The sequence below is a fragment of the Haemorhous mexicanus genome, chromosome 22 (assembly GCF_027477595.1).
Source record: "Haemorhous mexicanus isolate bHaeMex1 chromosome 22, bHaeMex1.pri, whole genome shotgun sequence".
Lineage (NCBI taxonomy): Eukaryota > Metazoa > Chordata > Aves > Passeriformes > Fringillidae > Haemorhous > Haemorhous mexicanus.
The window spans coordinates 4,190,656-4,205,466 of NC_082362.1; the positions used below are offsets into that span (position 1 = coordinate 4,190,656).

Here is a 14,811-nt window from a genome sequence, read left to right on the forward strand (position 1 = left end):
ATGCACAGCTCCTTGCTGCAGCTCAGGTGTCACAGCCCCTCTGAACAAATGAGTTTGAACACTGGCTTTCCAGGGCCATTAGAAATAAAGTCCAGAGGTGAGGAGGAGGAGGAGGAGGAGGAGGAGGAGGAGGAGGAGGAGCAGGAGGCTGCATTTGGATTTTTTTTCTTGCCCCTCCTCAGCATCACTGGAGGGCAGATGTTTGTCACATCAGGAAATAAAATGGGGGAAGAAGTAGGAAGCTCAGCTTGGGTTTAAGGCAGGTTTGCCTCAAGAAGCAACAGATATTTTCCTGTTGCAACACAAGCAGGGTATTTTCCTTTCTTTTCCTAAAGAAAATGCCTACAGCCAAGATTTCAAATGCATGTGACTAAGATTAGGCTCCTAAACCAGTAATTAAATCTTTAAGCAAATGGCCTGATCTTCTTCAGTGTTGATCACACAGTGACTTAACCCACCTTCCTTAGGAACTGAGGGATGCAGGGCTCTTGGGAAAACAGGAATGAAAAAAGAAAAATGTCAGGCCCCTTCCTAGGGTACATGCTGGTAGAATTAAGCAGGTAGCTTGAAGTCAGCACTTTCAAAAATTATTCCCTCCATCCTTTTACATCACTTTCAAGCCTACTGCCCAACACATTTGATACTGAAAAGCAAATTATACCTGCAAACATGAATGCATAAATTTACCTCTGAATTTAATTGAAAAGAATTTTTCCCACTAATATAAAGAAATATTAACTGTAGGAAAAGACTCACCAGAGTTTTTGAGCAGATCAAGTCAGACCTTGGTGCCACAGTGGGAGCTGAGTCCTGGGCAGGTTGGGTTTGCTCACTGCACAGATTCCTGGTTTTAGGGAGACTGGGTTTGTTTCAGGCCTGCTGGGATACAGACACATTCCCAACCTGGGCACTTCCAACAAGGCATTTACAAAGCACCTTCCTGCACTGGGATGTGACAGCATGTACAGGAATCTCTCCAATTACAGCCATTTGACCCTTGCAGGGTATGTAGGCAATTTACATATTAATAAAAAATCTGTTAGAAAACATGAAATTACACAAAGTGAGACTCACACAATTTTGATCAGCTACACAGCATCAGGATCAAGAGCCTCCTCATATTAACCTTTGTTTTCCTTGTAAGCCAAAAGCTTTCTAAGAACCTTTCCAAGGCTTTATTGGATTACAAAGAGGGTAATTATAGCACTGAGATGAATCCACTGGCTCTCTTGTAATGGAATACAGCCAGTTCCAACTCCTTGACAGCCAGCCTGACTTGGCAGGGCCCCACAGACACTGTTCTTTCGTGGGTTTTTTGTCTGTTCCAAGGGATGAGGTGACTGCTTCCCAGTCCCAGGCACCCTCACAGGCAGAGTGGGAGAACCCAGTGCTCAAAGGAGGCCTGAAGAATGAACAGTGTTTGCAAACCAGCAGAAGGATCTCTCAGGAGAACTTTTTCCATGAAAGTTTGGGGACAATGGAGGACTTTTAGCTTTCTCAGTTATTTTAGAATTAATTTCAACAGACACTGCATGTGCATTGTACTGGGGGGAAGGGAAAGAAAGAGCAGAGGTGATGGATCTACTGCTAAGAAAAACTAAAATCAGCTACAGCATAAATATGGATGATTGGGCCTTTCTGCTCTCCTGTAATGCTGTCCTCAGGTGGAGAGTGTCTATCTCTTTTAGCTTGCTTTCCATACAGGAGTTCTACAGATTCTGAGCCAGGAGGACACATGGACCTAATGGTAAAGGCACCAGGGGAGCTCCAGTCACTGGGCAGTGCAGGGCTGCAAGGGGAGAGGAACAAGACAGAATTCAGCCATTCATTCTGAAATAGAGTATGGGGGAAACACCAATTTTCATTGCTGGAGTACTGACCCAGGGCAGCTGTGCAGGTGCTGAATTTTTCAGTGGAAGTTAGGAATGAGTTAGTAAAAAAACCCAGCCATCAGGGTTGGTACAACTCTGAGTAATCATAACTGACCCAGGCTCAGCACCATCAGAACCATCCCCTGAGCCTTTCCCCCACTTTTGACATCCAGGGTTACATCAGCAGCATTATAAAGTTCATAGCTGTTCTACAAAACAGTTTGCAGATGACATTTCAGCTGCAGAAGTAATGAGGGCAAAGAGAAATAAACCACAAGATGTTCTTAGGAGAGAGCAACCCAGACAGGATCTCCAAAGCTGTTGCCTGGGAGGCCAAGCTCTGCCATCTGCACCTTCAGCTGTGGCACAGGGAGTTCCTGAGGAACTGTGAAATCCCTTCCCAGAGCAGAGCACAGGGCTGCTGGTTTGGGAAGGAGAGAAAAACTCACATTAAACATCTCTGGCAATTCAATTTCTGCTGACAGCAATGTCACACCACATCACTAGTGGAAGAAGTGAACCCTCTGGAGAAGTGCTTGCACAACCTGGTATTGTGATTTAGACATGTCTTGTCCACTGGATGCCTTTACAGGCATTTGGCAGAACCTAGAAATAATCTCAGCTCTGCAGGCAATTTTTATGCAAAGCAGAGCTCTAAAACTTGTTTAAAAATTATCCACACAAACAGCAATAAAGGTCACTTGCCCCTGCTTTGGGAATGAGGGAAGGGGAGGAAAAGATCACAAGGATTACCTGAATGGACTTATAAAATCCCACCTTTTGGAGCTGTTTCAAAGTGCCTCTTACTCACTATCTTGACTGGAAAGAGCAAAGAATAAATATTAAGGGTAGGAGGAGAATATACAAACAATTACAAAAAATATACATTTTGACAACTTGTTTGATCATCACTCAGTTGCTGCAAGGGACAGATTCCCTGCAGCAGGAATGCTGCAAAACAAACAATCTCAACAACCAGCAGCAGATCTTTCCAATGTAGACAGAGCAGCTGATTTAGTAAATTTATTTAAAGCCCTCCATTTTCCTCTTACTTGTACTTAATTAGAACCATAGAAAACAACTGGTATTTCAGTTGAGGTCTGAAAATCCCAGTTCCTCCACTGGCCCTGTGCCAGGGCTCTGTGACTTCCCCTAACACAGGGTGTTGGTGGCATGAAAAGACTGTAATGTCTGAAATAGCTCCAGTGCAGCACAGCCCCCTCCAGCACCAAGGGAACCCCTCCATGCAGAATTTGGTGACACCCACTAAGAAGAAAAATCAAGATATGCAGAAAATGTTAAGAAATTCTACTCTTCATACAAATCCCAGTGAGGAAGTTCCATCTTTAAGAGAAAGGACCAAGCAGCTGATGGAAGCAGCTTCCCTGCCATGGAGGCAGAGCTCCCTGGGCTGTTCCATGCAGGGGCTGCATCTCTCCATGGCCTCTGCCAGCAGCTCTCAGTGAGACAGGACAGGGCAGCTCCAGGGAGGCCCAGGCACAGTTCAGATTATCCAGCTGTTAGTCCTGCAAAGTGCAGAAACCCCCCCAAAAATACACATCCTTTGCCCATAAATTGAAATGAAAAGAGAAAGGCATTTGAAAAGATGGGATGACTAGTCAGTGTGATCCTGCTCATTTCTAGGCACTGACTTTCACAGAGGAGATGGAGTAGGAGGAGGGAGGAGTTTGCCATGGACTGCTTGTACCATTTACAGAACAGCATTTGGCATCTCTTGCTCATATGTCAGATACGTGCCTGCACAGTGTGCCAGATGCAGCTCCTGATGAATTTTTTAAAGAGGAATTTAATGCTGACATAACAAAAGTGATAAATTGCTCAACTGTTTGCAGGGCAAATCCTGAATGCACCAATAGAGAAGCACATGGAGCTGCTGAAATCCTGCCATGGCTGAAGCACTTAGGACCTTTGCAAGCATTCATATCCAATAGCAAAAATCCCTTCTTGGATATGGGCTCTCTGGCAGCACAGGGGTTTCCAAAAGGTCAGTGCTATAATGGCCTTGGCTAGTTTTTACAACCAGAAAAAGTTGCTCAATCTTTCAGAATACAAACTTTTATTTTAAAGACAATTATTACACTCTCACTGAGTATCACAAAGCTTCTCTACTATTTCCCACAATGGTCACATTTCACTACCTAGGTTTAAGTCAGATTTCAGAACAGATTTTTTAAATATTAGGTCGACAGAGGAAAGAACACAAACCTGCAGTAGCTGAATTTTGCTATTTACAGTGACATTAGACATTCACAGTCATTACAGGAATATTGTGCTTATGATTTACTGGGAGAATCATGCAAAATTTACAACATTTTGCAATTCACTTGCCAATATCTTGCTTAGGCTTTAAGGTGCTACTGGGAGCTAAGCCAGAACAAACAATGGAAATTGGCCACAGTGGTCATGTCCTGTTTGGTACCTGGCATGATATTGTGACAACAGATAGCACATCCAGAATCCCCTTCACTTTGGAGATAAGAGTTCAAATGGACAGTTATAGTTAAGTGGTTTTACAGGTCCTACTGCTCACTCATGATAGGAGATACTTACCCAAGGCCTGAAGATACAATGAAGAGCCTCCAAGTATTAAGAAGAAGCATTAAGATGTTACATATAAAATTATCATAACCCTCCAGTCTTGAATCTGACATGACTTTGATCGTTTTTCCTTCTCTTGGTCATTTTGGACAACACTCCTTTTACTACCTACATGTTCCAAATTCTACAGGCAAATCCCATCCTGCTGAGAACTCACAGGCCTCCATAATCTCCAGGAGATGCTGTGCCTCAAGACCTCCTGCCTTGTTGAGGTCAGCAGTCATGCTGGTGACAGCTCTGTAAAACACCCTCTGGAGCTCCCCAGCCCACAGAGGACAAGGGCCTGGTTATGGATGGGGGAGGAGAGTTGCCATATGCCAATGCATGAGCAATTTTTGACTCGCAGTCAAAAGCATCGAAAAATTCAGTATGCAGGATTTTGTGCCATATGGAGGAATTGTGATTTGGCCTTTTCCCCAGCTGTATCTCATTAAGCAAAAAAAAGGAAAGAAAAAAGGGAGGACATTCTTTTCTTCTGTGCAAATCTCTCCCCAGAGTTCATCTTCCTTTGAGGGACAGTTCATTGCTGGTACCTGGAAAACCAAGTCCGAGCAGAAGGGGGCTGTAAGAATCCAGGTGCTTGAGGACAGGGATCTGTCCAACTCAAAAGTTTTTTTCTAAATCTTTTATACTTTGAACATGATTTCTTTTAGGGAAGAGGGAGAAGTGCTACAGAGAGACTGGTTCTACAGGGGTGAGAAAGATCAGACTAGAAAAAGAACCTCATGTTCCATGAAGTCTGTAGGTGTGTACAACAGTAAAGGATGTTATTTCCATGTACTGCAGCATTTTGCACTAACAGCAATTTGATTGTGAGCTCTGTGGTTGTTTTGCTCAGTGTGAAAGGTTTGTTTAATCTGAGACTTGGCTGAGATTTTGTCCTTATCTTTTTTATAGAGACTGACGTGGCATTACCATGAGGCAGACATTACCATGGTTTAATGTTACAGAGACCATCCCATGGCTGGTGTCAAACAGGTCACCACAGCCAGGTTTCAAAGTTACAAAGACACACAGACACCTCAGAGCCTCTGTGCTTCTTTCCGATCTTCCTCGACGTAGAAAGATGTCAGGAGGAAAAATCCTCCTCCAAAGACCCCCACAAAGGCACAGGTGACAAAGCTGTACTGCATGCTCCTGAAACTCCACTGCAACGAGGGCACGTTCCTGGCCTGGATGGCATTGGAGATCTGGGGAGGGAACAAGGCTGCATTAATCTGGAATAACACCTCCATCCTCTCCTGCTTTAAACAGACTCTTTACACTGTGGGCCTTGAAAAGAATAAAAGAGGCAGACAGGGATGAGAGTCTGCTCCCAAAGTTTGTCAACCCCAGCTCCCAGCACAGTTTTACTGCACTGCTCTCCAGCTTATCCTTATCCATCCTTATTCTGTGATTCTGTGATTCCAAAGGGTCAAGAAATCTCATGTTGTTTTACACCTTTAGTGCCTCCAGTCACAAGTGCAGGAAATATGTTTTACCATTTCCTAGGCCTCCTTGAGATTGCCAGCCAGGATGGGCATTGGGCAGTGACCTTTGGCATTTCTTGATCCTATTCAGTAACTTTCTGCCTCCCTTGTTGGCATCCAGTGTATAGAAACAGGGGGTAGAGCAGCAATACAGGCATAAGAACAGCACTCATAGGACAGGGAAAATATGGGAATGGACCTAAGACAAGAGTGGGGTCTGCTTTTGAGCCAAAAGGCATTTGAGGAGTTATGGAGTGACACTGTGAGTAAGTGGGAGGAAGAAAATACCAGGCAGGTGCTTTCTGCACTGGGAGGAGAATGAGGTTGTAAAGGCTATGAATGATACATATGAATTTTATTTTTGTAGACAGAAGGAAAATCTGATTTCCAGAAACTCAGTAAGATTCAACACTTAACCCAGGAACTTCAAATCTCTTCTTAGCATAAACAAAAAGATAAATAGTGAAGGCAGTCATTTTTATTCCCACATTTGTTCTTGAAGTTAGAATACACCGTGTGACTTGAAATGCATAAATACAAGACTCTTCAACCTTTGCTGGGTTTCTGTGATTATTTATGACAGTTAAGGAAGATAAGAGGATGATCAACTCTAAATGGGTACCTAGGGATTACAGCAAGCATAATGGCCATGATACAAACCTAATACATTTAATTTTAAAATGCTTAGAGAAAAAATCTCTGGGGTGCAGAGGGAAGAAAAACAGGCTTTGAAAAAGAAAATACCCTGATTCTTCAGTCAGATTTCAAGCTAAAAGTTTGGCTGAAGCAGGTTAGGAAACACTATCAGGACATGAAAGTAGAAGATTTGGTGTTTAACCATCAGCAGTCATGGGAAGTGTTGCTGTATGGGTTCACAGAACATTCCAGAGGACAATGTGGGTGCTCCATACACAGGAACCCCTTGGACACACAGCAGTTTTATTCCTGGGTTTAATGCCTCTGTTCTAAGTGAAGTTGCAAGGTTACCTGTGATTAATCTCATCTGGATAAGCTTTTTTTGTCTTCACTCTCTCAAGGGCTGCTCTTTAAGGTGACTTCTGCAGGTCCTGCACACAGTGACAGGCAGGATGCAGCACAAAGTCTCAGTTCTGCCCAAAGAGGGCAAAAGACAGAGGGCAAGAGGCACAAACACTTTAATCTTTCAGGTAGAAAGCTTAAATCAATAGACTGGTCAAAGGGAGAATGAACAAGACAAATTTCAGCTTTTGGGGTGCCTCCCATTTTGGCATCCCATCTCAGCCATTTCCACAGGGATGCTGCTTGCTGTGTTCTCACACATGTACAGTCAGATATGTGTGAGAGCAGGAATTTCCTAAGGAGCAAAGTGGTTTCTTCATTTTCCAAAAGGGAAGTCAGCAGGGGTAATCCTTCAGGCAGAGAGGCTCTCTTCTCTGCCTGACAGATGATACAGTTGGTTTCACCCAGCTGAGGACAAGGGGGACCTCCTGTGTGGCTTGGCCAGCAGCTGTGCAGGCATAGCTCACCTGGGCATTGCTGGCCCTGTCTAACCCTGACACTGTTAACAGGGGGTGAACTTCTTTAAATAAACTTTCATAAAAACTAAACTTTAAATCACCAACAAAGTCTCAATCTCCCATGTCAAGTAAAGCAGAAAACTCAAAATGGATGCTTTGTTAGCTACTGTGTCTTAAAATAAATGGAGGAAGGAAATGAGACTGACAGAGTCCACTGGAACTAAAATTAATGAACTGCACAGAGAAAGCAGTATGAGGCTGATTTGCACAGAAGTACCTAAGATCAAGTAAATGTAGGAAGGGCAGAGAAATCAGGTCTCAAGGAATGTGGGAATTCAGGGTTAAGGTGATTTGAGACCAGAGCTTAAAATCTCAAGTAGTATCTAAAGACAGCCATTGCACCACTTTTATTCTGATTTTCAAGACTCCATTGACCAACTGCAAGATTTCAAACTTCAAGTTTTGAACTAAGTCTTGGGTTTTAACACACTGAATTAATTTTCATGAAACTCTTCATAAACTTAGCAGAAAGTGCTTATGACACTGTCTCTGCAAAAATGTATTCCTCTAAAAATATATGAGTCTGTAAATTTCTACACCCTGCATAGAGCTACTCACACCTACAAGCAGTGTCACAGGACCAAGTGCTTCATGCAAATAAAAACATTTAGAAAAATGTCTCTGGTCCTAGACTCAGGGCCAGCAATTTGAGTAATTTCTGGTTTTGGACCAGGTAGTGCCTATGATTCTGTGAGTGTCTATCAGTTTCTAGAAGTTTTACCCTAAGGAAAGCTCAGAGAGGAGAGAATTCACTTACAGCTCCGATGAGGTATGGGCTGCCTGCATCTCCCAGCAAATGGCTCACCAAAATCTGCAGGGCAATGGCTGTGGATTGTCTCCTTGGTGCCACCACGTACTGAAACAAAGCACAGCCCACAGAGAGGGAACATCAACACAGGGAACTTCAGGAGTGCCCAGCTGCTTCCAGAATATCCCAGAGACATTGACAGTGCAACACTGATGTATTTCATATTCAAAAACCGTTTACAACTTTGTAAGACAAATTTCATGTTCGAACACTGTTTACAATGATGGAGACAGAAAAGTTATTCTGAGCAAAAGGATACACTGCATGTTTTGCTGAGGAAAAAAAACATTCAAGATAGGAAGACACAGGAGTAAATAACTATAAAGTAGCTAAACTGTGACTTACATGTGTCCATAACACATCTCAGAGCAGCTTGTACAGATCCATTCAGCCATGCAACCAACAGAAGCCTCCAGGCAGTATCCCTTGCAGTCACAATGACTTGCTAATAAGGATTCAGCACTGACAGTCTCTCAGAAAAATATCTTATGACCTGTGTCAGCAGGCCAGGTCTAGACTGCTGAGGGAAAGTGGGGTACCTGGAACATGGAGGAGCTGGAAAACATGCCAGCTGAGGCCTTGCAGACCCCTTGAAGACTGAAGGTGAGCACGCAACCTGCCAGACCAGAAAGTGGCTGGTGCTGTTTTGATGGTATTGCCTGTAACTGGGAATCATCTGAGACACAAAATACTGTATGTAGTAAGAACACCTCTCACTGATTTGTTTTTCAGTGCACACAGTTTAAATAACAAGTTGGAGAGGAAGATGTGGTGCACTTCCAGAACATAACAAAGCATCATGTAGATGAGAACTATTTTGTCAAATGAAATATAGTAATTTGGGGATAATAAGAGCTTCTTGCCTGTGCTACTGAAGATCAACTCTGCCTGAAGAAGCTTTTCAATAATACATTTATGCAAAAAGCATTCACAGTCAGAATGCTTCAGAAGCAATTTCAAACCTTCATACCTCTGTTTTCCAACCAGACTTGATTGTATCAGAAACAAAATGCTTAATGTTTTCTCAGTCCTCTATTCCACACTTTGGGGGAGTCTTCTTGAAACTCACCTAAATGTCACTAAGTATGTCTCACACACTAATTAATAGAATGATTGGTGTTTTACCAAGGGACAGACTCAAGGTGTATGATCTATACTGTGGCTCTATCAAGGAAACATCAACATGCATGATAAATTTGGTTTAAAACTAAAAAAGACCCTGCTCTCACATGTAATTTAGAGTTTTGGTCCTGCTTACTACATACTGCAACCAGTTTCAGTAGAGAACCAGAGAACACTGGCAGTGCTCCTCTTAGGCACTTGGCCTCAACCTTGGATACACAAATCACTCTTAAACCAGCATTTCTGCACCCAGCAAGAGAGCTCTGAGCAGCTGGAGGAGAACAGACAACCTCCTTCCTTCCTGTGCACATGTGCAGCTAATGCATAACCTGCTCCAGTCCTGTTCCTCCAAAGCAGACATTTTTAAGCGTGGATAGAAGATTTCTTTCTCATTAGGAATATTTACCTAGAGTGCTTTAATAATAGTAAATATTAAACCAGGGATGCTTTGGAGATCTCTCCAGAGTTACAGAAAACCACTGTGATGTCATGTTGCCACGACACTGCATCTAGTCCCCAGACAGTGGAGGAGCAGAGTTATGTGAGATTGGCTGTTCTGAAATCCTTGTCACCCGTGGGATGAAGGAACAATCCAACAGCTCCTCCTCACTGAGGCCAAAGCACACTATGGCCTAGACTGAGGGTGTGCAGTCTACCCACTTTTTTTTTTTTTTTTTTTCCTCTCAGAACCTACCTGGATGATGAGCATGCACACTTTGTGAACAGGCTCTCTTGTACAGAGACAAAAACACTACAATAGGAAAGTCTGAGCTTGGGAAGCAGACCTGGCTATGACAGACTGTATTAGACTGGAGACTGTCAGCTCTTGGCTCTCTGAGGTTTTCATGTCATCTGTCCTAGACTCAAATGTCTTTTATGGATAATGACAGGCTGTGTTTGAGAGATGCAAATCAAATATTATTATGCACTTAATATATCATGGGCATTGCAAGCATGAGAAAAGCTAAATGTACTTTGGCTTTCCCAGTGCCTTGCACCATTTCCTTACTACCTTTATTTAATATCCACAAGTGGTGGAACAAAACTATAACAAGAAAAGTACAAGAGAAGGATGGGGTATTTCCTATACTTTCAGGGCTCATACAAACTCTGCCTCTGCTATCACTCGGGTTCTTCTGCACAACAGAAATTATACTCAAGAGCTCAAGGCACTGTGGGATTCACTAGGAAAAGAAGAAACAAAACAGAGTCCCACAGGGACTCTGAAGAAGCCCTGGGGTCCTGCCTGGCCACAGTGACTGCCCAGGACCCCACACCATGGCAGGAGTGGAGGTGACATCCTGCACACTCCTCCTCTGAGGAGAACCAGCCCAGGTGCCTGGACAGGTACAATTTGCAGATCCCTCATGCTGCCTCTGGAGGTTTCAGAGACCTCCCTGCAGACTGCCACAGAGTTGTCAGCTAAAGAAGCAGATGGAACACACAGGCTGGTGAACACTTCTGTGTCTCCCAGGGCACTTCCAAAGACAGGGACACCTTGGTAGCCTTCCCAAACCCCTCCAGTTCCAGCATCTCCTACACTATTAGCTGTCAAAACCCTAAAAGACAGAGTTTCATAACTTCACAGATGGCAAACATGCTTCATAAGGAACACTCCAAGTACAGCCTCCCAATAAACCAACAGGGCAGCTGCAGCATTTCTCCACTTGCACCTGAGGACTGTAGTGGTTCAGCAGATACCTTTGTGTTTACTCTCAACAGGAGGCACAAAGGTGGCTACATGCAATGCCTCTTGATGCAGCAGCCACAAAGGGAGGAAGTCCTTATCATTCTGTCAGCATCTTCCTTGTCTTCAGCTCCACAGGTGCAGGAGAAATCAATTCCTAGCTACATTGTGTGGCTAGTAGTGCCATGGGAAGAAAGAAAAGTCATTTTCGTGGCAAAGTAAGAACATGCATTAGCAAATCCAGCTACATTGTCAGAGATCCTACCAGTTCATATAGGAAACAAGGCAGAAAGAGAAATTACTGCTGTTATCTATGGCACCCTTCAGTCAATATAACAGCAGTAGTACACTGAACCCATGGGGTTTCAACACAACTCCCAAGTAAGACTGCCACTGAATGAGCAGACATCTACAATTTCAGCTCAATTCCATCATTTTCTGATAAAACAATTAGTAGCATTTAGAATTCAAGAGGCCCAACCCAAAGCACATTTGTGGTAATAAACTTGATATCTGTTCCCAGGGTAACACAGCACCACAGAGCTCTGCTATGCCAAGCTTTTCACCTCCCCACTTGTTTCCAATTGAGACAATATTGCTGGTAAGTAATCCCACAATATTCTAAAAGAAATGGAAGTTATGGATGTTGGTCACCTGGGAGACAAGAACTTCCTTCTCTTCTAGATTTACATGGCTCCAGGATATGGCAATGATGCTCCCCACAGATTTCCTGCAGGCTGCAATGTGATGCAGCATTCCCTCAGAAAGCTGAGATTGGAGTGATGGAACTGAACAAAAGCTCTGTTTGGATTCAGGAAGGAATTGAAATAAAGAGCTGATAGCAACTGTCTGCCTCACTCTCCTCACCATGTATCACCATTACCTAACTCAGTGATGTCACCTTCCTCTTTAACAGTGACAGAGGACAGAATTAAAATACAGATGTAGGCGTTCAAAGAAAAGTAAACTGATAAACTTTAAAAAGTTGGTGCCTCAAGTCATGTAAAAAGAATGGCAATGGTATTTATACTTGCTTCTGGTGGAAAAAAGTCCCTAATTATTTCAAAATAAACTGAAAAAGAAGATAAGTAAAACCATCAGTCTGGACCAGTGATAGTTTTTCTCTGCCTGTTCACTGCTGCAAGGCTACAGCTCTTTTCTCATAGGATAGTTGTTTCTGACCATTCTGTGAGAGTCAAATAAGAATCAAAACCCTCCTGGCTGCTGGCTGAGATTTTAAGCAAGCAGCCAATTGGCTAATGCTGACTGCATTATTTACTACTTTATTAAAATTCCAGAGAGCAGAAAACTGACATGTAGAGAGCAGCACTGTGAAAGAGAACATAATGCACAGTCAGTGTCAGCAGGACTTTGCTGAAGACCCATGAAATGGAAGTAGTTCCATTCCTTCATCTCAATCAGAATGTAAAGAAAGGCTCTTCAGCTATGAAATACAAAGATAAACAGACTCACATCAAGGCAGGTCAGGCAGTGGAAGGAGAGCTCTGTAGTGCTTCACAGCTGGGCCCTTTGGTCACTAGAGAGTGCTCAGCATTTGGCAATATACTTTCTGATCCTTTGACACTGTAACAGGGATACTTTCATCTCTGCTCAGCTTGTCCACTACCTGGGTTCAGATACCAAGCAATTTGTATATCTGAGCAACTCAGACCACAGTGCCAGCAATTTCCAGTTCCTGTGATTGCAAGGGCCAGTGACCTGGGCTCCACTGGAGCCACAGGCTGCAAGGGCTTTTTCCTGTCCTTCTTGTGAACTGCTGTTGTGCACCACTGCATGTTGTGCTACACATGAATGCACTCACTGTGGTTCTTTAATGAAAGATTTATTATGACCATGAAGTTTTCAGCAGCAACCTGCAAATAGATGTCAGCTCCCTTAGAATGAAACACTATTACATAAAATGGGAAACACTCACATGGCTTTTGCTGGGGAAGAAACAGTCAAAGATCTCTGTTCTGCTGTCCCATAACTTTGTGCCTTTTCTCACTCGTCCTGATGGCTTTACACAATTTCCCCACTTTCAGTGCCACCTGCAGCAGCATTGTGCCTGTACCACACTTGTCTGAACAGTCCCTGTCTCACAGGGAGCTTCCTGCTTGAAATATTAGGGTTACCACCACATCCACAGTTTCTCAGCACAGGGATCCCAAAGTAGAGTTTGGGTCCCTTGGGTGATCTATTCCTCATAGAAAAGGGTAGTGTCAATTTAAATATTTTGTCTTTTGCCCACGGGTAGCAACAAAAGAATTGTCAAAAATATAAATAACTTTGGTATTTAAATAAGCTTCCTGCAGTCTATCAGATATGAGCATTTCTTTGCTTATTGCACTGATAAACCATATTCAACTTGTTCATATTATGGATTGTTAAAAAAAAAGTCATATAAACTATTTGATAAGACTATAATGATCTGAGTAGTTCAGCAATCATAGTATCTGCCCCAGGGTTTACACAGACATCTATGACTGACTGTGGAACTACAACCTAAATGAAAGGTTGCCAAATTTTTATTTAGAGTAAAAACTCAAGTAAAATTACTAACTCTAAAAACCTTTGAAATGATAAAAAGGAGCTGCTCATCACAGTCTAGACAAACTGTGCTACAAGATGTGTGCTTTTCACATCACTCCTTTCTAAAGAAATTACTGATGACAGAATCCAAATGAAATCATGCACTGCTATTCCTTGGCCTGTGGTGTCAGTCCTGGAATTCCCAAGAGCCCCTTAAGCATCACTGCTGGCCTGATGCTCTGGCAGTGGAGCACACTTCTGAATTGGACTTGCAAGAGCTGCAATTCATCTGCACTGTATTCTGAACTAAGGGAACTTGTTAATAGTTCATGGACTATCAACTTTGCCTCATTTGGATCAACCTTTCAAACCTTTGGAAAACAAATAGGAAACCTGATTATAGACACAAAATGACCTTGTTTCTGGTGCAGACCATTGTCTAGCAGCTATCTGACAACACAGAGCTGTACAGAAGCCCAAAATACTATGGGTACAGACAGCACTAGAGAGTACCACGTGCATGAGTTCCATCCAAATCAGGACATCTTCCCGGGATTATAATAACTTGGACTGCTGCACCACCACACCCTTATTGCCACTGGCATCCTTGCCCAGCAGTACATTGTGGCAGTGATTCCAAGCAGAATACCAACAAGGAGATTCTCTGTAGGAGTTTTTTCATCCGTCCCCAGAAAGCCAAGATGCATGCTTAGGAACAATATTACATTGTCAAAACCTTGAAATAAGGAAATAGTTTCATGAGCACTTACCAGCAGTATGTCTGTCACAACAGCCCAGTTTACAGACAAAAACAGTTCTCCAAATGCAATGAAAATCTGCAAAACAAAAACCCAGCAGTGACTAGACTACACTATGCTATTCTGTGCTATACTCTGCATTGCCCTTCTATATTGTGAAGATGAGGAGGCTCACAGACTGTGCTTATCTATGTAAGAGTTGTCCTACATACCCGCCAGTTCTAAATTAAACACCTCTGTCTATGCTTACAAACACTAATGCATCTTAAAGGTGGGGAAAAGAACCAAAGAAGGCGTTGGAGTCACAAATCCTCAGCAGAAGAGCCAAAATAGGAAACATATACCACCCTCCCAAATTAACTGCTATGAACTACTGAACCCAAGAAAAG

The 14,811-nt window shown here is 43.0% G+C and overlaps 1 protein-coding gene across 3 annotated transcripts in view; it reads right to left on the reverse strand.

Moving 5' to 3' along the window:
- Positions 1-14,811, reverse strand: part of LOC132337404 (protein spinster homolog 3-like) — a 59,120-nt gene that overhangs the window by 30,237 nt on the left and 14,072 nt on the right. For 2 of the 3 annotated variants that reach the window (XR_009489172.1, XM_059865972.1), the window contains exons 9-10: positions 14,435-14,500; positions 8,273-8,371 (exon numbers count right to left, since the gene is read on the reverse strand). Coding sequence is in view for 2 of the 3 variants with exons in the window: in XM_059865972.1 (XP_059721955.1) it covers positions 8,273-8,371; positions 14,435-14,500 (165 nt within the window). In the remaining variant the exon portion in view is untranslated. Of the gene's footprint in view, positions 1-3,931; positions 5,681-8,272; positions 8,372-14,434; positions 14,501-14,811 lie in introns of those variants that run through there. The other variant, XM_059865971.1, reaches the window with a different exon arrangement.